This window comes from Hippoglossus hippoglossus, chromosome 3, assembly GCF_009819705.1.
Source record: "Hippoglossus hippoglossus isolate fHipHip1 chromosome 3, fHipHip1.pri, whole genome shotgun sequence".
Classification (NCBI taxonomy): Eukaryota; Metazoa; Chordata; class Actinopteri; order Pleuronectiformes; family Pleuronectidae; genus Hippoglossus; species Hippoglossus hippoglossus.
Window position 1 is genome coordinate 12,613,887 of NC_047153.1, and position 27,421 is coordinate 12,641,307.

At 42.5% G+C, this 27,421-nt stretch overlaps 1 protein-coding gene across 17 annotated transcripts in view; it reads left to right on the plus strand.

Annotated features, from left to right (window-relative positions):
- The window catches only part of sox6 (SRY-box transcription factor 6), a 137,841-nt gene that overhangs the window by 44,343 nt on the left and 66,077 nt on the right, over positions 1–27,421 (plus strand). For 12 of the 17 annotated variants that reach the window (XM_034575044.1, XM_034575034.1, XM_034575060.1 and 9 more), the window contains 3 exons: positions 4,816–5,056; positions 8,730–8,940; positions 27,185–27,274. In XM_034575044.1, the coding sequence (XP_034430935.1) occupies positions 4,816–5,056; positions 8,730–8,940; positions 27,185–27,274 (542 nt within the window). The remainder of the gene's footprint in view (positions 1–4,815; positions 5,057–8,729; positions 8,941–27,184; positions 27,275–27,421) is intronic. The other 5 variants (XM_034575070.1, XM_034575116.1, XM_034575143.1 and 2 more) reach the window with 2 other exon arrangements.

A 27,421-nucleotide genomic window follows, 5' to 3' on the forward strand; every position in this document is an offset into this window, starting at 1 on the left:
ACCCTCTGTGTCTAAGTGTGTGCGCCTGTGTGTGTGTAACAGAGTCTAACTGTGTGCAGTATACAGCCCGTATTACGAGTTGATTATGTATCCAGGAACCTGGCTGCTGCACAGCATGGCACAATCACAATGGAGGGTGATAATTTAATTGTGCTAAACGGTGGATTCCGTGTCAATGCTCCTCCAGCTGGGAGCTGTCAGGTAGTAATATCTCATTATGGCAGGTGAAGAACCCAGAGGAACCCTACCACGACACCTGTTAGAACAGGAGGAACCCCTGAAGGGAAACACACAGATGATTTTCTCTCTCTCTCTTTCACCGACAAACACACACACACACACACACACATACGCACACATGGTTTAAAGCCCCCAAACTATTTTCTTTATACTTCCACCTCACGTTAAAAGATTATTACCCATGACACCATTTATTTCCAAGGTTATTCCCATTGTGTGGAAATTGATTTAATTAAGCAAACTCTCAGTAGAACAGAACATTCTTAGCACCTTTCTTAATTGCCTCTACAAGTGTTTTGGCAACTGTTCTTTTTTTACCCTGGCACATGCCTAAAGACAAAAGCTGAACTTGTTTTTATTTCTAAGGATTTAATGATTTTCGCCTCTCCTATTGCCTTTTTATCTTGTGACCTGCTCTCCTTTTTCTGTGAAGGAAGAGGGTGTCAAATTCTCCCCTGTTAAAACGTCAGATCAAAACTTGAAGTTGCACGACGTCAGCATTGAGACAAGCAGGCATGTGGGTGGGATTGGGTGGTGGTGGTGGTGGGGGAAAACGGTGTGGAGTTACACATCACCATTGTCTATAAAAGGTAAACAGTGTGACAGAGCAGATACAGCGGGTGAAAGTCAGTCAGACCCTTTTTTATGATGGAGGAGGAAACGGGATAGCCCAGGACACATGGTCCCGCAGTCACAAGACCCCCGAAGATGAGCAGTGCACACAGCACTCCTCTAATACGCACCAATTAAGCGGAGGTTGTTTTGCACGATGATGAAACATTATCGGGGGGGAACAATTCATGACTCAAAGCATTCCAGGCCATATGAGCCCACGGGCCAGAGAACTTAAGTCTTAATCCTTCAAATGTGTGCAATATTGTCAGCTATAAATAGACCAGTTCTCTTTTCTGACCGACCGCTCCTTCGTCCCTGTCTGAAGTCTTCAAAGTCACTGGGGGCTTTTGTCTTTAAGTAGAGAGGAAGCGGCGTTTCATGCACTTATTGATTAGCCTGGTTTGTTAGTCGCCCATTGTTATTGTGTAATCAAGCGTGAAGGAGTGCGTCTTGCGGGGGATTTACGAGCTACTTCTTCACTTCAAAAATATTTTCACATTTTAAAAAGCACATTTTGGACTCATCTCATCTAGAGAAACTGCTTCAATTATTAATGTGAGTAAAGTTAGAATACACTGCAGCTGTACAAACAGGGCTGTGTTGCTGATTTTGTTTTGCGAGCACGGAGGCCAAGTCTTTAAACAGTTATTCTATGAGAAAATACAATTCGATTCTACAGGCGTCGGTGGTACCCCCACTCAACTCAATTTCTGCTTTAAAAAAAAAAAAATTCTGCTCCTCATCAAAGGTCTTTGTTGTGTCTATGCAGATCACATCCCCCTTTAGATCTCAGCGCTGTGAGATCCCTGCTCGGAATATGAGGATTAAAATGCCGTACGGTTGCCCTCAGATATTTTCAGAGAATTATTGCTGCACTTCTCCCTTTCCCTTTCAATAATATGGGGTAGTATTGTATGGGGCTTGTCAGAGGTGGGGGTGGAGCAGAGGGGGCTCTCTGCACTCTTTAGCTGCCTGAGCGCAGCCCTCCCAGCACTGCTAATAAATTATTAACTCCTGCTGACAAATACTGTTATGGAGCCTGCCGCAGATCTGTTGCATTCTTTAACAAGATTGCTGTAGACACATGTTACAGGAGGATGGAGTCTCCATCGCTCCCTCGCTCCTTTTTCTCTCTCCCTCTATCCCCTTCTCTCACTCACGCCTCAGCAGTTTGACTGATGGCTGGAGACCGAAGTAAAAGTGCCTGAGAGACTGAATATTTTAGTGGTAAAATAATACCACTTGACTTACTGTGTAATACAAAAGCAGTGCTTTGTATTACACAAGTGCTTTGTTTCACTTTCACACTCCACTGAGGACGAGGTGCTTGTCTTGTTGAGCTCGAGGCTTGGGCTTTTTGGGTGCATGAATAAAAAATACGTCAGAATCTACATGCTCGAGCCGCGCACACTCACTCTCTCACACACACACACACACACACACACACACACACACACACACACACACACACACACACACACACACACACACACACACACACACACACACACACACACACACACGCACACACACACGACTCCCCTCCAACCTCACTTCTGTCCCCTCTACTTACCGTTACATGCATCCTCTGAACTCTCGCTCTGACTTTTTGATTTTCAATTAACAGTGCCCAATTTTGAGATCACTTTCTATTTCACGTAATTACAGGAAACATTTCGATGGCTGATTAAAATTGAGGGCTGAGTCCCACTAAAGGCCCATTTGGCAACACATCCAGGCACAGAGGCTAAAAGACAGAGGGACTGACAGACAGACAGAGTCAGGCACGACGGGTCTCATAGTCCTGCTCTGCCATCTACCTGACTCACCGGGTCTGTTTGTACAGCTGCTGAAACACAGGAGATTAACTCCTGCTACCATTGTTTAGGTCAGCCTTCACTGCCCCGACTGAGCTGTAACCACGTGCCAGAGTGTAAGTGAAAGAGAGTCAGAGACAGTGTGGTGGGGCATAGACTATTGTATTTGGATATAACAGTGCATGTGAATAATAACTCTTTAGAAATATGCCTCTTCTGCTTCAGCATTTATTTTCTCCAGACCTTTCGAGTTGTCTGGGGTTGCTGCTTACTGTTTTGTAAGTTAAATGTCATATGCTCCAGCTAAAATCTATTCCAAATAGATTTAGAGACTAAAATCCTTCCTGTTATTTATTATCCAATAACTACATGGCAACTTTTGCACTTCATTTCACTGCAGTTCATTTGATGTTTTTATCCTTTTCTAATTTGCTGTATTTCAGTTGTTACTTAAATGTTGCCTTTTGTAAAGCACTCAGTGTTGACTTTGTTTATGAAAGGAGTCCTAAAATATTCTAGAACATCCGCAGCCACCAACAATTCAACAGTGTGTGCACACGGACAATACGCCACACTTGACAGATTTCCTTGAGTAAGACCAAGAATTATTAGACCCAAAGACCTTGTTCATAAAACCCTTTTTTTTTTTAAATGGAAGATATCTTTGCCTATCTCTCGGTGCTCGGCTCTCAGCAGAAAAGTGCAAGGACACGATCGCACCATAGCCCGGCTGAACCTTGAAAGCACACTCCTCTCAACCCCCAACCCACCCTACTCCTCCACACCCCCCACACCCCCGCCCCCCAAGGCAAGCTGAGGGTGCAACTATAAAGTGCTGTCACACTGACCCCTGCGGATCGAGCAGGAGAACGGGGCAGATGGTGATCGGCGATGAAATGCACCACGAGAAGCACCCAGAGCGTTGTGTCACATCGAAACTGAGCCATACCTTCACACCCCCAATTTCAATCTTTCTTCCACCCACACAGGGAGAGAAAGAGAGAGAGAGAGAGAGAAAGAAAAAGACACACAGTCATCCTCAAGAAAAGATTGAGCCCTAAGCAGTCACGCTGCTGGTCAACGTAGTTGAGAAAAATAAGCAGAACAACAGTTCGGGGAAAAGCGGATTAGGGGTCAAAAAATGCTCAATCTCTTTCTCTCGACTCCACATCGGTGGGAAGGCCACATTATCCCTCTTTAAATTTAATACCAAATGCATAGTTTGTGGCCTCATTAATTGTGAGTAAAAAAGGAGAATTGTTTGAAACAAATTCTGCACCAAAGTGTTGGCTTGTTAAAAGGGAACAAAATAGAGTTTTCTTTGCACCTAATATGTCAAGTACACTCTTCACTGTAATATTCATGAAAGCATGTGACCGATTTGTGAATTTTGTCCTCCACTGTTAGCTTTAGATTTTTTTTTTTTCCTCTTCAAGTAGGTTTTGTTAGCCTGGTGGGAGCAGTGTCACACCTTAATGTTTTTATTAATTTGACAAGTGGAAATGGGGCTTTTGTTTGCATTTGATTTGCTTTGGAGTGGAATCAACTCACATTTTTCTCACACATGAAAAGTGAAAAGAAGTTTGAAGGACAAAATCAAGTTAAACCAATATGACAGATAAAGAAAATTATTCAGGTGGCTTAGAAATAATTATAAAAAAGAATACTATCGCAGGATAAAGCAACCTTGTTTTACATCTATGAGTATGAGGGGTTAACTTATTTGTGAGTGTTTTTGTTTAAACTTTTTTATCTGAATGGTAGCCCCACTGCCTGGCTGACCTACTGCCTGAGTAACTGTCTTGGGGTTTGGGCCAGGACCCAAGCAGGCACAGTTCCAGCCCTAGATCAAGCCATCCATTTGCATTAAACAAGGGATTAGAGACCCCAAGGTCTGCTCCAAACTCAGGCCAGAGCAACCACAGACAACAGTCAGGTGGAGCATTCAGTCCATTCAGCATTATCGACTCAGATGCACCACTTATAATCCCAGTTACAACCATGCACCTTCACCTGAATGGAACCGCCAGTCGTTCATAAAATACTCAAAGGACACAGCGTTCCTTTCCGTGTGTTGTTCATGATCCTCGTAAGATATTGATTTCTTTTTTCTTAACTCCATTCTTCTTTTCTCTCTTCACAGCAGAGTCATGTCTTCCAAGCAGGCCACATCTCCTTTCGCCTCCGTGGTCGATGGGGATGACGCCATGAATCAAGAACACTTGTCTTGGGAGAAAGAGGAGAGTGCCGAGGCCCACGGTACGCCACAGCTGCCCCTGCACAGTCTGCTCCATGGGAAAGCCCATCCCGATGAAGTGCAGCCCCTCAGCAGCATACCGCCAGAGAGCGACTGGGACACCCTGGTGTCAGCCCAGCAGCGCATGGTGAGACATGGCAACGTACTACGTAGTGCACAACTTCAAAACTGATCCCATGCTGATGCTGGATTACCACTAATACCAAACATTTCAAGTCTGGTAAATTTGCACAAAAAATCTACAGTGCAGGTATAAACAAAAAATAAGCACTATATTGATGTTTCTGCACATTTTAGCTTATTTCCTACAGACCGTGTGTAGGACCGACGCTTCACTAAAGCTTACTATAGTGCTTTAGATTGTTTATTCTTTTGTCTTGCACGCAGCCGTTTCAGTATAGCATTGAATTCGGTGCTGCTGAGGGCAAATAACACACTATACTTTACTAAATCAATATGACAAACCAAACATTTTAAGTCAATTTCCATTTAGCAGAACAAACTGAGATGATTCCCTGGGTTGAGTTAAATTTACCAACCAAAGAGAGAAGTATTCAGGTACCTGTGGAGAGTCAGTGAAAGCCCTCAAAGGAAAGTTTACTTTATTTTGCCAGAGGTTTAAACTCTAAACCTTTTCCATACTTGCTTGATGCCTCTGTGGTATTAATGGAATAAAAGAAAACTGTGAATAGTTGTGGTGGGAGAAGCATAAATGATGAATGAAGTAACAGTTTATTTAGAAAGAAAACCTCACGAAGCAGGAGAGTGTGCACTAGTGTCTTATTGTCCTCCCTCAGGTGTTCAGACTCAGCAGGTGCTCATTGTTCCTGTTGAACAAAGACGCTCTGCAAATACTCCATCCTTAGCTCAGATCCCACAGTTTCATATTGCTGTGAAACCTCGGGGTCTTTAGTCGTTTCTGCAAAACACTAACCCATCAGCTGTTATTACGTTGAACAGATGACTCTTCCTCTCTAATTGTCCCTTCAATAATCTGACATAAAATTGCTTTATGAGCGATGGAAGGGAATGGAGCCTTATCTGCTCCCTTTAGCTTAGATTCTTGCTGCTATTAAAGAAACATGTCTTGTCCTTGGTGCACGTGTGTTGTTTTTATTGTTGTGTATAAGCCACATCTGCAGCCCGGCCCCAGACGCTGTACATTCAAAGTGCGGAGCTGCTTTGATGTGAGCAGAGCAAAGAAGAGCACAGGCACTTGTGGGCAATAGACACGGGAGGCAGGTGGTTGTCTGTGACAGACGGGTCGGAGGTAAAGAGACCCAGAGGGCCTCTGAAGTAGCTCTGCAGTCGGCCACTGAGACCCTTAACACCTCGGCACTGCAGCACAACACACACGCAAGCAGACACATGAATGAGCTCTGTAGCAGACTGCTCCTCATGATTCTGGGGTGTGACAGCGGAGGTAATTGGCAAGAAAGGGATTGCTCAGGTGTCGTCTTCATCTGTGGCACAGCAGGATGTCAGGGACGGGATTTTAGCAAGTTTTAAAAACACTGAAAAGTTTTAAAATGCCCACCAACACAACCAGTATTAGTCAAAATTATAAATATAAAACAATAATTATAATCTGTAAAGCTCCTTTGTAAAGACATGTTTCATTAAAAATAGCACAAAAAAAAAATCAACCACAAGAAGTTAGGTCATATCAGTTCTAAATGATGGGAAAATATTAAAGAACAAACTAAAATAGCACTCAGTAGAGCACATTCCTCCACCAAGACCCAACAGTTCCCTTGACTTCAATCAAACTGCACCACACTACAAACACATAGATATCAGTTCCCTAAATATTCTTTCATCAAGATCTATGAATTATTACCTGGGAAAAATGTGGACAAAAATATCTTATAATTGCACTTGATACAATCCCGATATTAAATGAAATTATATTCATAAATGCTGATGTATCTTTTTGCAAAATATCCTTTAACATCTTAAGAAAGTGAACAAAAGTATCATCGGCAAAGATTCAATATTTATTAAGTATATCATTTGAAAAAAAAAATTGTGATAGAAGAGCTCAGGGAAGCAGTGTTAACTTCATCCTCATAGAAAGTATAGGTCAAAAAGAGACTTTTAAGTAAAGAAAACAAAAGTTAAACTGAGCTGAGATCTTGATGGCTGCCAACACTAAACCAACGTCTGAAAACAATTAAAGGAGTTTGACTTAATTACATCACATAAATGGATGAATGACGGCAATTCAACATGTCAGCGAGTGAATATATGAGCATCTCTGCGTTTTCTTCTCCTACACTGCGGCCTTGATCTCGTGTCATAAGGAGCGTCTCTCCTGATATACTGTGCTTCGAGGAGTGTAAATATTTCAGCTGTGATTTATGGTTAGAAGTTACCTAGAAGGAATAATAGGTTGAAAGAGAGTAAATAGACAAAATGAGTGAAAAAAGAAAAGAGAGGATAGGTAAAATGGAGGAGGATAGGGAGAGGCGCAGAAGAAAAGAAGAAGGCATGAGGCGAAAGGAATGAAGAGTGTTGTCTTTGCTGATTACCTGACTCCACTGCTGTGCCATGCGTCTGTGTGGGCTGTGCCCTGAACCTGCGCCAGCTGATTAACCCAGCACTGCTACACTCCCCTCAAGCACTCTCCACCGTCTCTGCCACACTGCATAATCATCCAGCACAGGGCGGGGAGGTGCGGAGTAGGCCGGTCGGTCGTGCCACCCTGGCGCTTGGTACCAGACCATCCTACACACACACACACACTGCAACTATGCCTGGGGCTCGACATGCCACGCAGGGATGAGAAATTGGCACTGTCCACATTCCTGCCCAGTTTGCTGCATTCCTGACTTTTAATTCAGGATTGTCAGTGGCTCCAGACATGGCTGTATCACTTCACCCTGCTGTATTACACTCTGTTATCACACCTCTGTTGATTAAAGCTTGTTTTTCCATGATGGGTGTGCACTATACAGATGTGTCATGTTTATTCCCTCCACCAACGAGGGCCAAAGTTTAAATCCACGCTGTTCCTCCGTTAAGGCCTACAAAAGTCCTGGCTTGCTCAGCTACCTCCTGCATTCTCCGACCCCAAAAACCATAATTAACACCACCTTCTGTCAGACGCAAGCCTTCGCCATGGTCTCTGCACTGACTCCGATGTGCAGAGTTTAGTCTCCCCCGCCTCTCTCTCCCATTCTTCTCCCCTCTTCCTTCATGTCTCTGTTTGTGCACAGGGAGCACTCAGCCAGTCAGCCAGAGACAGGACCCTCAGTTAAATACTAAACCATACACAGGTGGGACTGAAAAACAACAACAGCTTGAGACAGGACACAGATTTACGACGGCTCGAGGCACTCAGCTGAGAATAGGTCTCCACTAGAAAATGAACAAATTACACAGCAGTCACCCGAACACAAATGCACACTCAAAAGCAATTTGAGAAATTACAGTTGGGAGGTTTCTCTGTGTAGTCTATGCAGATGAAAAGTACTGTGACGCCTGAACACATTATGGATATGCCCGATGAAAGTGTACCTCATCATTTCATCTCAATTTTTCACTTGTCATATCTCATTTGCCCGCACAGCTAGCTCTGTCGGAGATACAGAAGCTGCCGTGTGAAAGCCAGAGAGGAGCCATTTGATACGGACAAATCGCCCCTGAGCTGCAAACACCTAGCAATCACTGCATTTGAATGGAGAACTGTCAAAAAGCTCAATGGAGCCCCGACAGAACGCAGCAACACCCTTATCATTTAATACAAATCCCATCCCTTGTTGCCCCCTCCCCCCTCCCAACTTTTGTTTGTCTTGCAGGAATCTGACAGCAATAAAGTATGCTCTCTGTACTCCTTCCGGAACAATTCTACTTCCCCACATAAGCCCGAGGAGGGGGCCCGGGAGCGAAGCGACCTGCTGAGCGGATCAGCGTTTGGAACTCCGGAGCGCCGCAAAGGAAGCCTGGCAGATGTAGTGGACACGCTGAAGCAGAAGAAGCTGGACGAGATGACAAAGACAGAGCAAGACGGTATGACTCCCTATTTTTGTGTGTGTGTGTGTGTGTGTGTGTGTGTGTGTGTGTGTGTGTGTGTGTGTGTGTGTGTGTGTGTGTGTGTGTGTGTGTGTGTAGAGTGCGGGACTAGGAATTCATTTCCCCTCCTAAGTGCGCCTGATTGTCCTAATTCTCCTTCTTTCTTTCTATAATTTTCTGGTTTCCTGAGTACCCACCCTTTTCTCTCTCTCTTGAATCTCGCCGCCTCTTACACTCACGCGGGAACACACAAGCTGGGAATTTTGACGATACAGTGTTTCCAGTTTGTTCTGAACCTCCTCCAATGTGACAAAGACTGTGTGGCAGTGCACCTCAGCACAAGTGTGGTCTCCTTCCATGCCAAGTCAAACTCTTTAACTATAAAACTCATAGTGCTGACCCGACGCCAGGAACATTACCTCTTCTTTATTTTGCTACACAGAACATTTTTTACTCTGCACAGTTGTTCATCAAAGTTCGCTGCACACAAACAGCCCGAGCCCTGCGCGTGATATTTTACTGGGTTTAATGTGTCTGATTAATTCAACACATACCGTGAAGTTTTCAGAGTTATTTTCTCACTGTTTCTTCCAGAGGGAGAAAAAAATCCTTTCTACGATAAGAACGTTGGGTCTCTGTCATATCTGCACCCAGTTTCACCCTGCTCGGCTCTCCCTCCCACAGCCTGCAGTCTATCAAGAGTGTGGCGGAAAAACAAATATTTGAAAGTGCTGCTGAAACACATCCCCCTTCTTAATTAGGGCTGTAGTAATATAACTACATCCAATCAAATGTTAAACCCCCTTGGGAATGCATGTGTCTCATTTAGTGTCTGGGGAGCTCTTAGCTTAAGCACTTCATCAGACGAATAAATTAGACCTCTGTTAGCCTAAAAATAATTTGCCACTTCTTTTTCAAGTGTTCGTTTGGTGATCTTTGTATCAGAGCATCACGGGCTCTCACCGGACTATCGTTTAGCCACATCACGACATGTGGCTACATTTTTTTGTGGTGTCGTTTAGAAAACCAAAGAAGAAGAAGAAAAAGACAGGAACAGTCAGTCCTTATTCTGTACAGTGATCAATTGGAGATCAATAAGAATGGGATCATTTAAATGGATCAGAAATTATCAGCAAATGTCAAAATGAGCATTTAACACACAAAAATGCTCATAAGCAAGCCACCAGTTTTTGAAATGAATATTTCAACTGAGGCTTTTTATACTGTAATCAATACCATTATTTATTTAATAAAAATATAATTAAACAAAACTACAGCAGATACATTTCTGCTCTCTTTTTCACACGACAGCACCAATTGACATGAATATTTGGGATAAGCAGATTTCTTGCCCTTGAGCTTAGATCTGGCCGCCCGCAGCACCTTAGAGGCCCAATTCTGATAAGTTAAATAATGTAAAGCGAAAGAATATATTTCATGTATGTCTCGTTTCTTGCGGCGTTGATTTTTCAGGGCAAGATTGTCAGTGCTCTTTGTAGCGGCAGCGGGTATTATGGTAATGAGCCCCAGCTGGTGAAGGCTGGTTGTTGCAGTAATTTAAATGGTCAAGTGCAGCTTGTAATCCAGGGCCGTATGTTAGCGCAGGGAGGAGAGGGTGCTTTAGAGTGCCATACAGCTGTTTTAATCTCCTGTTAATAATAGAGACTTGGTCTGCCTCATGCACTGTGTATCATCACCACCAAAATAAACTCCCTTGTTGCAGGAAATTAGTTTCCGAGCAGGGTACACAGCAGACGACAAGAGGCTCACAAAGTTCAGCGCGCTGTCCCCAAGCTGCAGGAACTGAGAGATACTCTGTTCTTGAGAGTGCTCGATGAAGCTTCAGTGGTGATGAACAGTGATTACTGTAAAATGAAGGGAGTGCAACTCTTGGAAACTGCCAAAAAGAAAACCTTGGAGAAACCATCTGACAAATCTCAATCTCCTCGTCTTTGTTCATGGAGCGAGACATGGCTGGAAATTGAACAGGGCCGGATTATCCTATTAAAGAACAGACAAGAAGGTTGGAGAAGCCATTTGTTGCCTTAATGATGTTGCTAATGTGGCACAAGCAACAGATGAGCTAAATATAAGCATGACAACTGTTGTGTCTAATTCTGCTGCTTTGGTGCCTGGCTGGTCGGGATCATGGAGCTCCTCAGAGACTCTTCCACCATCTGCTGCCATTCTTCTTTGGGCTCCTTCTTCTCCTTGTCTGGTCAAGAAAGTTCACTAACCTGATGCACTGAGGGTAAAAGTGGTGACCTCCGGTGTAGAGGGAAACTAATGGTCTGTGGTACAGTTTTTACACATATGATTACTTAGGTTGTGCTAATTTGGTGCATGTATAGTATTGGTTATAGTATTGGCCAGAAAATAACCCATTACATTTGGGAGCAGCTTCCATTAAAAGGGAGGATCCGGTATTTCATTTTTCACTTTCTTTAACATTACAAGATGGGTCTTTTTTCCACATTTTGAGACTTTTCTCAAGAAATAATGAAATCTTAATAGAAAAAATAGGCATAGGTAGAGTGTAAATATCTAAGAAAAGGTGAAATTGTAACTAGTTTGCAGATAATGTGTTCGACTGAGTGTCCTTCTAGTTAGATGGGATTTTGTTATGCTGTGAACCACAAAGTAAATTTGAAGATCACCTCTATTCTGTTGTTATGGTGACAGTCTCTATTGCAAATATTTCCCCTTCACAGTTAAACAAAGCTCTTGTTATAGTTTCTAAATAGTAAGTATTTTCTACTAATACTCTACTGATACTAATCAGTATACTAATACTAATACTCCCCCTTCTATGTCTCCATTCAGAGAACACGATTGGCCAGTTTCCTCCATTGACCATGATGCTTTATAAATACTCTAACAATAGAGGCGGTGCTCAGTATTTTAAATATCACTCCTCCATCCCTTCATCTCCATATATTTGTACCCTTTCACCCTCTCTATCCTTCCATCCTTCCTCTCCATTTCTGCTCCTTAAAGTGCTTTAAGTGCTTGTGACTGTGCTAATGAATGAAAATGTTCTCCCAGCAGCGAGCACCGCATTTAGCTGAATAGTCACCTTTGCTGTAAAAGCTCTATTAGGCCCAGTTGCCAGCAGGGCTAACGATTATGCCCCATGTTTATTTACTAGGTATTGTAAATGCATTATTTATGGATAAGTCTCCAGACAGCACTTGTCAAGAGTTAAAAATGTCAGTATAAAGTATTAGGAGGAAAAAGAAAAATAGCCACCATTATAAAAAGCCAAGGTGACCTTGATTTGATTCACATGCAATTAGATCAGTTTTATATAATGCACTAAAGTATGAATCAATACCGCGCAAGTCAACACAGAAATATTTTGTGTGTTCAGTCTTTATGATCGTCCCCAAGACAAGGGCGAGTAATTGGGTTTCAGCCTCCTGTATTAGCTTGTAGGGATTTTCCTGGGCTCAGTATCCACTTGCTGAGTCTTTGCCAGGACAACCAGCAGTGAATTGGATTATGTATCTTTTGTCATCCATGTGTTATTGAGGGTCAAGGGGCAGTCTCATGCTTTCTTTTTAGTCTGATGAATGAAGTTATTGTCTAAATAAGAAATATAGACCCAAAACAAATGAAAAGTGTTCCATTAAATTCAGATTTTTTTCCCCCTTCTCATTAGTCAAGTGATTCTTTCTCATGACTACAGCAGCTATCCAGATTCACAGCTTAGTTCCCAGGATGCTGTTGAGAAAACAGTGCTGCATGTGATCCGGTGTCGTCCGGCCTGAGAACAGGTGTGGTCTAAGGACATTTGAAACAGCTGTTAAACTGAAAGTGGACACTTCATCCAGGTATAATCTATAAATATAAAATAACCCAACATTTCCCGGGCAGTCAGACACAACCATGGTCTAAACCAACACTCAAATACAGAAAAACAGAAAGACGCTGCCCTTCCTTACGGCTTTTTTTTTAAGACCCGTTCGAGGAGATACAGTGGCTGCTCAAGCAGAATATTCAACACCTGGAGCCCTTTGACAGAGTCATGGCTAATTAGGTTAACAAAGGGGAGCCATACCACTATTCAGTCAAACTGCAACCCCGTTTTCATCTCAGGTGGAAGGATATATAATGAGAGAAAAGAATTCTATTACAGTGGCAGGAAATCAAACCGTTCCTTGTGACCTCTAATAGTCCCTGTGAATTGTATGTTACTCTATGTGCCTCCGTGTTACCACTCAGACATCTCTTCTTCTAGCTCTGCCGCCATCACCTCTCCTCTGTTTGTAAGTGTAACCCCCCACGGCAAGGTTGTGTATTATCACTGTATAATGACTGTGCAGTAGGTTGAGTGCGGAGGAGTGATCAGCATTGTGTGCGTGGCCCCTGGTCATTATCCTCTATTACAACAGGCCATGTAATGAGATTCAGGGATGGGTGAAAGCTTGGAAGAGAATAGGATCAGCTCTAAGCCTTTGGTCTGATTAGCACTGATGAACTCTTGACTCTGTTGTAACACTGTCCCCTATCAGTGTCGCAGCCCTCTGCCGACTGCATACTGGAAATTGGATGCAGGTGCCTAATAGCAATAATAGATTTATTTTTTGGAGAGTTATTCAGTTTAAATGTAGCAATAACATTTTTTACATTTTCTGAAGTTAAAATACATATATTGCAATATGTTTTATGCATTATATATATAAAAAAAGATACCCCCCTCCCTCCCCCAAACAGACTGATGCACTTTCTCCCCTCCTCTTTGAGTTCCCTCCCTTCTCCCCTCTCCTCTCATCCCAGCTGCCATGTCATCTGGTTCTGCTTTATCCCACCTAATTAATAGGAATCTTTGTTATAATGATCTGAGCATGAGCCTCTGACTCTATGCATATGCAATGAGGGCTGGAGATCCAGTTGCCTTGATTGCAGATTTTGAGGCATTCTTCACACATAGCTCTGTGCTGCCTCCGAGTGCAGCATCCTACCAGGCAGCGTAAGGCCCGGGACCCTCCTGGCAGGACACACACACACACACACACACACACACACACACACACACACACACACACACACACACACACACACACACACACACACACACACACGCACACACACAAAAACCCACTGGCCAGACATCAGTCAAGAACGATCTCTCGTGTGCACAATGTTCCCATTTCCTTTAATAATCTGTTGTTTATTCTGTCAACATGATTTGAGCAAGCTACTTGCAAGGAATCTATTTGATCAAATAGCCGCTATAGTTTTATGTGTGTGTGTCTGTGTGTGTGTGTGTGTGTACTGTATGTTTCAGTGGGGGCCTTCGTGTGTGTGTGTGTGTGTGTGTTCTGTCTTAGCCTGTGGCGTGGTGCACCAGCCCAGCGGAGCAGTGCTCTGGTCTGTCACTTTTGTTTGAATAGGTAATGTAGATCTGTTCAGGCTGAATAGACATGAGCTGGAATCGCTTGTTAAGACACATGATCAAAAGCGGCTCTCTGCTCTCTGCCAATCAACCCTCTTGTCACCCTGTGAAGCAGACGTTAAATAGATTTTTCGGCTGTATGCCGCGGGCAGCCTGCCAGCCTGACATGTGAACTTTCACAAAAAAGATACCCTGCCCCTCACTCCTCCCCGATCTCCCTTTCCCACCCTTTTCCTTGTTCTCCAATTTTTGCTCTTTCCCCCTTTTTTTTAAAACTTTTCCTCTTTTTCCTTTCCACTTTTCCGTGTTTCCCCTACCATCTTGTGGCCCTTACCTGTTACACATAACATTTCCCTTCCACCTCTGTTTTTTTTCTCTCCCCTATCTTAAGGTTAGTTCACACTACACAATTTTTAGCCAGATTTTCCAGTTGCAGACGAGTTTTGGAACTCACAGACTTAGCCCCCAAATTGGAGTGAAATCGGCGTCCATCTGCAGTCTGCAATTACTGTTTTTGAACTGTTCAAACCGGATTTGATGGGCCCACCGACATGTCGACATGATTTCTAATAGGCAAAATATCAAGATGAATTGTGACAGCCAATCAGAGTTGCCAATATCAAAGTTGTTCCTCTGCAATGCTGAGATCAGACCCAGAGGCTAAACTAAGTCGCTGGTCCACTGCGGAATTATCTATTTACTATCTGTTCCAAAACAGACCCCTAATGAAACACAGACACGTCCCCATAGGACCACGGAGGCCAACACAGGTTTCACTTTACACAAGCTAAGATACAGATTTTGTTGCCCCCTTTCAAAACGAGAGCCCTTTCTGCTGTCTTGGTCATTCAGATGACAAAACAAGCAGCTGCCTCTTCAATGTGCAATTCTTTGCATTCAAGATCACCTTCCCCAGTTCTCATATTCCGATTAGTCAACAGTAGCAACTGCTGTAGAGCATTCCAGGGGCCATCTTCCTGGGTTTCAGCTGTTGAGCGTGTCCCCCTGCACCGATGCAGCACAAAACTCCCATTGTGATCGTGGCTTACTGGCTGCACAGGAACCCCTTGATAGGAGGAAACGGGTGTCTCTGAGAGACAAATCACAGCCAGGGTTGCACAGAGGCTTGTTTGTCTTAACACACTCACATACACCCACATGCCGGTTGTAGGTACGTCTCGTCAAATGAACAGCGTATAAACGCAGTCAGTGACATCACTGATTGTGCAATAGCAATTTTAGGAAAATTGTAAAATAGTGTTTTAGGCTGTTAAAATTAAAAAAAATACAATAGATTTTCCCCTGTGTAGTATGTGAATGACTAGGTGATTAAATCAGCAGTGGTTTGTAATGGCTCGGCTGTTTTATGTGACAGCGCAGCATTTAGAGGGGCACAGAGATGGTGAAACGCTGACACATAAGAAGCCAGAAGCCATTAATGCTACTATATTTGACATTGGGCCGTGAAGCCTAGAATTGGGTAAAATATCAGCCTGGTTTTCAGTGAAAAAAGCAACAAGAAGAGGGACACGTCCAGACAATCTTCATAGAGTCAGGAGAGAGGAAGAGGAGGGGCTGAGGCAGTGAGAAATGTGAAGAAGAGGGGCTATTTCACAATGGGACGGGGGGAAGAGGGAGGGCACATGTGTCCTGCTGTGTGTGTGTGTGTGTGTGTGTGTGTGTGTGTGTGCGTGTGTGTGTGCACGCGGGTGTGTGTGTGTGTGTGTGTGTGTGTGTGAGTGTGTGAGTGTGTGTGTGTGTGTGTGTGTGTGTGTTTGAAAGCCTGCAGTAGGGTTACACTGGGAGACTTGTGTGCCAGCTCAGTATCACTGTCCTAGCTGTGGCATTTAGCTCTTAAGCATTCTCCACACATAACTTGACAAAAGAGCCGGTGTCATCTGACCAAGGATCAAAATAGTGGGAGTGTAACTCACACCCTGGGCACAGACAACTTCTGTGGCCTGCTAATGATTTCAGAGCACATTGCAGGCTTGTTCTGTAAGTCAGAGGTACGTCAGCCATCCAACCAGGGAGATCCGCCTCGACACGAGCAAACATGACAGCTTGCGTAGATGCAGCCGTATTAACATATTTGCATTGTTTTTTGCTAACAGCGAACATGAACGTCTTACGCAAAACTTTGATGTGTTGCCTCTTGAACAAAGAGACTCTTTAATCAGTCGTGATGAAACGGATGTTTCCTCCCACTCGATGCTTTCTCTTTCTCCTCGTTCAATAACATTACACGAGCCGGGAGACGTGACGAGGATTTCAGAGGAAACAACTAGAAATGTGTTTTATTGAACAGCAAAGCCTGAGAGCCAATGATGATAATCATTTTACAAATGTCATCTCTTTATTATCAAGTCTGCACCCGGAGAAGGAGTTAATTTGCTTTTTGATTATATCGTCAATTTCATATCACAAAGTTCAATCAGTGGGTATGATATCATTTGAAATTAGGATTTGTTGGGGCTGTTCAGTTATTCTTGTCTCAATTAGCATAAAACTGGAAAAAGAAAAGTGGGTCATTAGAATCTATACAACCATTTTACTTCCTATAACATTTGCTGCACAGCTCTACTTCCTCTCTCCTCCTCCTTTGTCATTTTTTTCTTTTTTCTGGGCGGGTGGCACTCTGATTCAACAAGGCAAATACTGTACGCCTGTTGATAGCTTCCCCGTCGTGAGCTGGACCAATGAGCTTGGTCGCTCATGAGAAGCAAATTTCTCCATCTTTGCCCAGCAGGTCTTAGTCCGTAATGCTTTCTATCCTACAGAAAGGGAAAGGGCCGACTGAATAGAAACTACGGCCCCTATTGTTGCTGAACCAAGTTGAACAACAGCACATTGAGACACTTAGCTGGGGGCAAATGAATGGGGATTTCTGGGAGTTGGAATTCTTAACCTTTAGAAGTGCTATGGTTAGGTCATCATTTCTTTACCCAGTGGCAACTCAAGAGTCAGAGGAGTAGAGTGCAAATTAGTGATTAAGTTAGTTTTTAATTGATAAAGTTGTGAAAATGTTTTGTTGTGTACATGCATCTCCTTTTTTCGTCTCAGAGGAGCCATAATAAAATCTAAAATAGTGACCTTTGCTCTCCTTGTCCAGTGAGCAGTCATACATTCTGAACCCTGGCAACTTGGTATACAAAGTTGGCTGTGAGATTCAATAAATTACTTTTGAAAATGAAGAAACCAAACTGCAGAGCGATTAATAATTCCCTTGCTCTGACTTAAGATTTTTTTCTGTAAAATTTGTCAGACTTAAACCATAAAATAATGCGGTAAGATCCCAGACACACACTGTAGATGTTTACTTGACTTGGCTGCTCCAGGCCATCAAATGCTGTCAAATCCTCTCTTCCATAAGGGCAAGAAAGCGTCAAGATATTACCGTGCTTTGATGGACAGGCGAGCAGGACAAATGGTCTCAAACAGACATGGCTGGCAGACCTCAACAAATCACTTAGAGATGAGGAAGGCAGAGCCATTCTGCAAAAACCTGAACAAAATCCTCTGACAAGATCAGGACAGGATTAGGACAAGATTAGTACTATTTAAAATTCTAAATAGGGTCGATTGGACCCCTGCAAATGTGCATAAGGCAAAGAGAGGATAGGCTACAGCACGTTGGAGAGATGTGGAGGCTCTGGACAGCCTTGTTCATTTGTTATGGTCCTGCGCCTATAGCTTCAGAGATGGTGGACGGAATTCATGAGAATATTAAACTGATCATGGGTCAGGTCATCCCATTTCTACCTTGCCTAGATGTGTTGGGGGTATTGGCCCGTTTAAAGGGGATCTCTGAACCCAAGGCGAGGTGCATCCACACAGTCACGATGCTGCACCTTATTAGTGAATGGAAATCAGTGAATCTTCCTCCATCCTGTTTATGGTTTACTCAATTAAGTATAGTGGCAGCCTATGAAGAATTGACATATAGGATGGTTAACCAGCTGGACCTGTACCATATCAAAACGGAGACATTTATCAGACTTATTACAGGGCTATGATGGCAAGCCCCATTTATGATTAAGGCAGAGTTGTTCTGCTTAAGAATGAACCTCAGCGTGTCATGGTGAAAAGCGGATACCATCATTCAAGTATTTAGAACTTACCAAGGAGTGACAATGTAGACGTCCAACTCCTTTAGTCTGACTATAACACTTATATCTGTAAAATACAGTATCTTTTTATCCATATTCTTTCTCTCTTGGTGAATATCGGAGTTTTCTGTCTCTTATTCTGGAATAACAGTAACAGTAACAGAAAAAGAATGCATGACAGAAAAATACAACATATTTACAGTATGCTGCATTATCAAATGTATAGTATATTACCCAGCTTCTTCTTCTCGTAATTTGTGCTTTTTTAATATCTCATCTTATGGTTCAATCTCTGAAGCGCGTCGCCATCGTCCAGGGTTTATGATGAAATAAAGTTTCGATGTCTGCACCAGACACTTGGCTTCACTGCAAATTGTAATGCATTCATGTGGATCCTATTAGTCTCTTTTTGTCCAAGTAGAGTCAGACACCCATTAATTTACTAAATCACACTGAACAGCCATGATCACAGTACTCTACGTTTTCTTCACACGTCTATTAATTTAACATAGATGAATAAATGTGAATGTTTTCGAGCATTGATTAGCAGGGGAGTTTATATCTGACAGATAAATTGCTGGGTACCCAAAAAAAAATCTCTCCAATGCAAGGTACCCAGTAATTCAATTTTTGTACGAAATTATTATGATTTATTACAGTGTGTGGACCCTAATGATTACCAACATCAAATGGAAATCATGAATTGAAATCAGGTCCACATATTTCTCCTCATAATGTTCATCTCCACAAGTGCTGATCCCCTCATCAGCATTGCTGAGATTCCAGATGTAGTGTCTATTCTTTAATAAACCAAACGCAGACATGCTTTCGATGAAAATTAAATTTATAAACATTTTAAGGCACTTGTCTTTATCAAATGTTTTATTAGGCTGGTTATTATTAATCTCCGTTTTAATAAAAACCTCAACTTCTCTTTGACCTTGTGTGGTTCTTTTTACATGTACAATTTAGCCTTCTTTAATTTAATCAAAGTAGCAATAGTTTGTTTCCCTGATGAATGTTAAAGTACATTGTATAAATAGCGATGCTCAATACTGCCTCTCTGCCTCCCTCTTAAAGCAAAGGAGGGGAGAAAAGCGGGAGTGAAAAGTTCGTTGTGCTATCCAAGCATTTAATGGTCCTAGTTCTTAAAAGTGACCTTGTGGGGTAGACAGCGGAGCAGCACAGCAGCTCCTTCCAGCTGCACACATGGCATCCATCGGGGGCACAATCACGCACAGTCCCAACACCTCAGGCTCGGACATATGTTGAGTTTTATTTCATTCTTCTGACATTAATCCTATTCACCAGCTGTTCTGCCAGCTGCCACTCTCCAGCTTAAGGGGAGATTGCAGTTTTGGGGGCTCTGAGTACTGGTTTATCTTGGCTCCTCATCTCCTCCTCACAAAGTTTTGATTGGGTTTTTTCCCCCCCTCGTCCTCCTCCTACTTCCAGGTTCCTTGAGTTGCATACTCCCCTGCAATCTTTCTCTCTCTTTCAACTTCCTTGCTTTTGTTTTTCTACCTCTCTAATTTGTGTAGATAAAAGATGGTTAAAGGCTGGAATTTGATTTTGAAGATTTTATGTTTTGGGCATTTGCCCTCTACAAGTCTTATACTGTTCCTGCAAGATATGTTAAAAATATGCACAGAATATTTATTATCTACATTTATCCCAGAAACTAAGGTAAAGAAGTTAAAGAGGTTAGCATTGATTAGGATGTAGCACATCTCAAATTCTCTTTCTCAAGAAAACATTTGGGTAAATCATAGTACTGAAACCCCCTCTGTCTACAGTCATCTAACAGTATTTCTGTAGGATTAGCCTGGACATGGCTTACGCCTGTACAGTTATGATTATTGACATATTGGGTCTGACATATTTCACATTTATGTGCATTGTCTAGAAGCATACTCAAGTGTTCTCAATGTCATTTCTGCTGAAGTACGGCCGTGGGCTCTGTGAGCAAGGGCCGCAATGAATTGATCATTGCTCACTGCTCACTTTAATAATTCAAGCCTGATTGCCACAGAGTGCCGCAGTAAAATGGATTGGGAGAGGTCACATGCTGCTCAGCTCAAGAGGTGAAGCCTCTTGGGGATGGTTAATTCATATATGCTTGATAGACACATGTCCTATTTAGAGAGGTCATGGTGCTGTGTGTGTATACGGCTTCTCAGAATGGCCAGGTCAACATGGTGGGATTAACACGCTGGTCAGTGCAGATAAAGGGGAAGGATAAGGGAGAGGTGCCTGGTCACACAGGCCAGCGTGTTGAGCTGCCTGAGGAAAAAACTAAAACACTCAGAAAGGTTACCTGCACATTGCACCTGTTTCTCCATTTTTTAAATAGCAGAGACATGTTGAGATCCTTTAGTCCACTTAATGCTACAACCTTTGCTCGCTCATGAGATAGATATTAAAGAAAACACAGAATTTATTTAAGGTGCTCTGTGGTTATTAATTTGTATTACACTGCTGATCTAGCATTACCTCTCGGTTTAGCTTTTAGAAATCCATCTTAAAAGAAAAGACCTGTGACTTCTCAGAGAAAACATTGTCTCAGCCCTTCGCGAGACTGACATTGGCACAACCTGTGATGGAGCACACCTCATCTTGGTTCCCTAGAGTATATTTATAGCTACAGTTTTTTACATGACCAAACAGGATATACTAACGGTGACTAACAGAGATGTTCACCAAGTGGAATAATGATAAGGTGTCAGCCCACCACGAGGTGCAGGTGCTCCACAATACACCGACATGTCTCAAGGAGCTGGACCTCTTTATTTATGCATGCCAGCACTAGCAATTACATTTTAAAAAAGCTGGATTTATTTAAGTGTACCAAAAAGCCTTCTGGAAACGCTATAGGTTATTAAAACTGTTGACAACGAGGAAAAGGCAATTGCCTGAAAATGAGCGACAATGCACTGTTGTGCTTGGAATGTTTTTTTTCCCCCCCTCAGCTCCCTCTTTAGCGTTTGCATTGTGCAGCATCACCCGGGTGTGTAACCTATTGCGTTCCGATTGCTCCCTTGCAATTAGTGCCCTTTTTGTCCTCACTTCAATAACGCCATGATTATGGAGACTTCAGGAGTATTTGCAGCATCCAACAGCTGTTGTCTCAGGGACTACCGGCTGAATGACAAAAACATGTTTTCTCTCTGCATTTCACTTCCCTGCCTGCCTCTTGTAATTATTATGTTTTATTTGCTGTGATGATGGGGTCTTGTTTTTAGTGTGTCTGTGATTAAGATATTCAAAGGATTCTTTGGAGTGTGTCACAGTTATTTTCTTTTTTATCAATCTCGACTTTTGATTTGTTTCCCGTGCAGTGCAGACGGGATGGGAAATTAGACGTCAGCCTGTCGTTGTCTGCCTGAGATCCTGAGTTTTATCTTTGAGATAGACATTTACGCCTGAATCAAAGAAATATACACTCACACTGAATGCTCGTGAGACGTGATCTTTTTCAAAGCTATTAAACACATTGTAGTTTGCTTTAGGTTTTAGAATTTACATTTCACATGCGTAATCACATCGTTTTTAAATTACAAGCACTCATATTAAAAGTAAAGAGTCATTCAAATAATTTATGATTATGAATCCTCAAAATAATAGTGATTTGTCTAATCTTCAAACTAAATAACTGGTTATTTCTCATCCAGTTGCTTTCATTGTAGAACAGTGTGTCCAGATTACACTTATCACCAGGCAACAATCCTCAACATATTATAATGAAACAACTTACTTTCTTGATTTTATTTTTTATTCCCAAATGGGAAAAGGTTTTGAACATATTTATTGTTATATATATGCGGGAAACTATATTGGCTAAACATTTTTGTTACCCACCATTTTCAAACAAAGTGTGTATGTAATATTGGCTCATTTCATAAACTTGATTCGGGTTAACAACACAAGACTATAGTGCAATCTAGTCTATAGTGTTTAAGGAATTGATTGTTACTGGTGGGTCATGTCTAATACAATTCATGTAGAGTTTTGTACAAATGTAGTTTTTATACAGTGTTTTCTGTTCTGGTTTAAGCAGCGCGTCAGGTTGAAACTGCAAAACGCAATTCAACACACTGCTTATTTATCTATGTGTCAAAATGACGCATTCTGTAGTTCTGTTGCAGATCTTCCTCATACATTGAATCATCTCTATAGGTTTTGCTTCTGGTTGACAAAAAGTTTTAAAATATGTGCTACACTCAAGCTGAAGGTTGTTTAGAGACATCCCATTTATTTTATTTCTCAGCCCCTCACTGAAAATAGTATTGTTTCACTAAATAGGCATGTGTGTTCTGAGGAGGATGTTTTGTATATGGTCAGTGTCAGTTGATCATTGATTTGGTAATTACATGTTTCCCCTTGAGGCTGAGGTAACTGACATACAAGGCCAATGCTAAAGGGGAGGTCTTTTAGTGTGTTATCCATGACTGATGGCTAATTTGACTCTTCTAGATAGCCCTCTTTTCCCTGCCAACGGCTTTTCAACACAACAAACACTCAAACACAAGTATCATCTTTCTCCCGGGAGAATAGTGCACACAGGGAAGCTCAGAATGTGGTGGCAGACAGTTGAAACATTTTCATTGCTGACAACACAGGGGCAATAAATCACCCACTGCTGCATGTTGTAACATACCTTTTTTTGTGCTTTGCAGCGGTCGCGGCCTTTTGAAACATGATGGGGTGTTTTCTGGCATCAACGAATCTGATAGATGAAACCTTTTAGAGATTGAAAACATTGATCTGTAAAAGGGAAGATGGACCATTGTTTGCTCAAGCAGTGCTGGTGTTATTTGTGAACTTTAATATACACGCCGGACTTCATATCTCCATGCAGAGCCATTTGGAAATTAGTGTCATGAAAGTTTAAGATCTGCTTTATTACCGCCCAATCCAATTCCTAAGTGACAGGATTTGATTTGTTTGTAATTGTGTTTATTTGTCTATTCACTCGGCAATCTGAGCTTTTCTACAGTTTGCAATGATCGCTTGAACGAACTGCTCTGTTTAGAGCAGCAATAAAAAACAGAAATTTGCAAACGACTTCTCCCCTCGTTCACAGGCATTTACAGCCAACAAGCACTAAATAAAAATAAAGAAAAAGTATTTTTATTACAGTGCCAGCACTAAAGATAAAATTTAGATGATTCGGGTTTTTTTAAACGTCAAAGATATGTTTGATTGTGGGATTGTGGGAGTGAACTGTGTGAGAGAAACAGACAAAGACCAGAAATCATAACAAATCCATATTTTTTCTTCCGGACTGTCAGCGAGTCAGTCGGTGCAGATAGGACAGATAGTTTGTGGCAACCTTCCTCTAAGCTTCACTACTGTGGTTTATAGTGAACATGATATTCTGGCAGCCCTGACTGCCAGGTGCTGAAAGCTTTGTTTATGTCACACATCAAGCTAGAAACATTCTTTTGTTGAGATTTATGAGGATCATTAGCTTTGTTTTTAATATGGTAAAAAAAACAGCTGTAGCCTAATCTAGCCAACTAATCTGGGCTTCAGGTGTCTCAATCCCTCTGCCTGTTCGCCCACATTAATACGATCACAGAATACCTGCATAGGGAAGCTGTATACCACAGATGACAGCCCTGATAGGATAAACACATTAAATCTGGCAGTATTGAATCAGCAATGACTATTCAGTTTCTTCTGAGTGCCACGTTAAAACTGTGAAAAAAATCCCGGGACAGGGTTCAGCGCATTTTTGCAGCTGTATAGCAGCAGCCCCAGAGAAGAGACAATGAGACCCAGACAGGCTTAGTAGTCCAGAGACCATTCCTGTCTCAATGGGAACACATCTTGGACACACACTCCAGTAGTTTTGTCTTGTATGTTGCTATCTGTGCTAGCTGCAGAGCGGAGGGGGTCTGTGCCAGGCTAGGGTCCATAGGGACCATTGGAATCGCTGAGGCTGGAGGAAGTTGGTCTAGGTCCAGTGGGGCGATCTGGGCTTGGTGACAAGCCAAGCTGTCTACTGCAGGGACGCTGGGAAAATGTAAATAAGAGCCTGATAAGGGCTATTGTTTTCATTCCATTCTCATCCCAGCTGAATGGCCTGCTCCCCAGCCACACAGCATTTTATCTCGAGAGGGGGAGGGAACGCAGTGGGAGGGGTAGGGGTGCGAGAGATTTAAGAGCCCCCATAGGAACATAAAAATAAACTCACTGGACTCTTCTCTTGTTTAAGCTAATTCCCCAGTAAATGTGATGTCCTACTTTGAGAGGACGAGCGTGTAACTTTTTCTTTACGCTAAAAACTCAAAACTTCCACATTAAACGTCTTTAATAATTATGATTTCCTCTCACTTTCAAATCTACCAACACTGGATATCCGCTGGAATTGGTGTGAATATTCTTTTTAGATAATAAATAATTAGTTATTTTATGGTGAACACAGTGTGCATCAACCTGATGTTCTGTGTGTCATAATCTGACAGTAATTATAATGTTGATACTAACCAGTGTTTCCATTGGCATCTATAATTTCTCCAGAGAAAACAGGCAGACATTTTAGAAACTGAAATAGCATTCCTCCTATTAATCTAAATTCTTCAGAAAAAGAAGCTGTGGAAGGGCTCTTTGAAAAAAGCCAGACATCTGACTCATTTACTGCTCGCCGCGAATGCGCCTGCGCCAAAGTTGCTCCGCTTTCACCAAATCCATTTTTGGTTGCGTGTTTTGTCCACGATGTTTGAACACTGAAAGGTGTTTGAGAGTTATTTTATAGACTAATCCAGGTCATTACTCACCTCTCCCAGGTGGAAGGCAGGGAGGACAGCGGTGCATTCCAGCTGTAGTCTCTCCTGTTGGAGGACTTGGCAGGTCGTGTCTGGCCCAGCGGAGGGGATGGAGAATCGAGGGAGCGGCGGCTCTCCTGGGAGGGAGGTGGAAGGGAGGGGGAGGACTGGAGTAGAATGGAAGCTGGCACCATATTATCTCCAACAGTTGGTGCATTCCTTAATGATCAAGTGCTGGAGCAGCATCTGTGATGAAAGTGTGTGTGTGTGTGTGTATGTGTGTGGGAGCATATGTGTACATATCAACATATGTTAACTGTGTTTGTTTAATTCCCCTTTACACCACTTTAAAAATAAGCCTTTTTTCTGTGCTTTAGGGGAGAAAATGTCATGCACTAATGTTGCTCTGTCTCTCTGAGGATTATGATGTGAAAGGAGTTTGTTGTTCCGGGAGAGGAAGCTGTCTCACCCAGGGGTGAGGCGCAGGGAAGAAGAGCTGAGCTCTGCTACTCCCCCCTTATCCTAAACCCCCAGTTTTAAGATCTGTGATCTTTGTGTCATGGAGGGAGTTAACACACACAAAGACACACACACAAACACACACACACAGCCTTTTCTCTCTCCCTCGCTTAGGGTCAAGGGGACAAACTGTGAGTTGGGAATTGGAAAGTCAATAAAGCAGAAGTAATGTTATAATGACCCCGAGCTGAAGATGTCCTGTCGACCCCCATCACATTGGAGGAAGTGGACAATCAAACAAAACGGTCACTCTGCTTGATCCCTCTGAAAGCCATCCTTAAACAAGGCCACAAGAACTACTGACCCCGAGTTACTCCCAGTTCCTCTGAAGTCAGTGTGTTTGTCAGCGAGAGCAACAGTGTTTGGTTTGTGGAAGCAGAGGGCAGGAGATGTTACAGCAGGATAAAAAGGAATCAACGCTTGTATACATTCTCCACTGTATAAATCTCCTCTGTGTTTAGTGTCAAGGATGATTATAGTGAAAATGGAAAGGTCGAGAATATTGCAGCATGTGACATTTCTCATTTCTCTGTGTTCATGTCAAAAACACACGGCAGCTGAGCAGAAAAGTTGCACCATCTGAAAATATTAGCCTGCTTATGAAGTGTGTCCTTTTGTTGTAAGGACTATGTTTATAAACGATTCACTATTGAAATAATCATGATTGTGCCCTGTGGCCTCGTGGTGATAATTGGTCTGTTTCGGTTTTGCATTTTTCATTTAAATCTAGAGAAACACTGATATCATCCTCAGGCAATACACGAAGCCTGAGGACAATTTCTATAGGAAACAGAAAACAGGCGTTTTGTATTCATCAAATAGAAAGAATGATAAATGTTCACCCACAGCACGACTGGACAGCTCATGTCTTGATCTGGTTCAGATTGGAGGCAGCTTGTGGAGACAGTGTCTCAAGGTGGACGGGTGGAGGTTTTCTTCTGCGGCCGGTGTCTGATGGGAACATGCTGACCCCTAAGCGGCGCAGGGACGGCGGAGGCCTGGGTCGGCCGGCCCGGCGCGTTCTTTATCAGCTACCTCAGCGACAGCATGGCAGATTGCAGCCATTCCTCCTCTGATTCATTGTCTGCTGGACAAATGTTAATTGTTTTCATCATTGGCAGCTATGTGAACGCTTGGACGTACCCAGTCTCACTGTTTTGCCTCCCACTTAATGTGTGTCTCTGCCCTTATACGCAATCCCCACAATGTCCGCTCCCCTCCTCACTCCACCCTTAGCTCATCTCTCAACAGCCAGACTGAGTCTCCTTTAATGATTGCCTTGCAATGCCTTCAAATAAATGACCTCTCTTTCATATTTCATTTTCATTTAGTGATTCATAACATTCACAATAAAAAAAAAATCTCAAATCAAATTCCATGAACAATATTCAACATTTTAAAAGGCATCTAAAATAATTACATTTTTCTTTTTTCTTTTTTTTTAGAATCCTCATGCATGGAGACACTCCTTTCTAAAGAATGGAAAGAGAAGATGGAGAGGCTCAACACCAGTGAACTTTTAGCAGATGTAAAAGGTAGTACTACAATGACTGCATCAGACAGAGCAGATTTACCACACAAACACTACTTTAAGCCATGTTAACAAGTCCCTCATTCCTATCTGACATACATAAGCTATGTACTGTATAATCTCAGAAACAGCCTTGTACTCTGAAATAGAA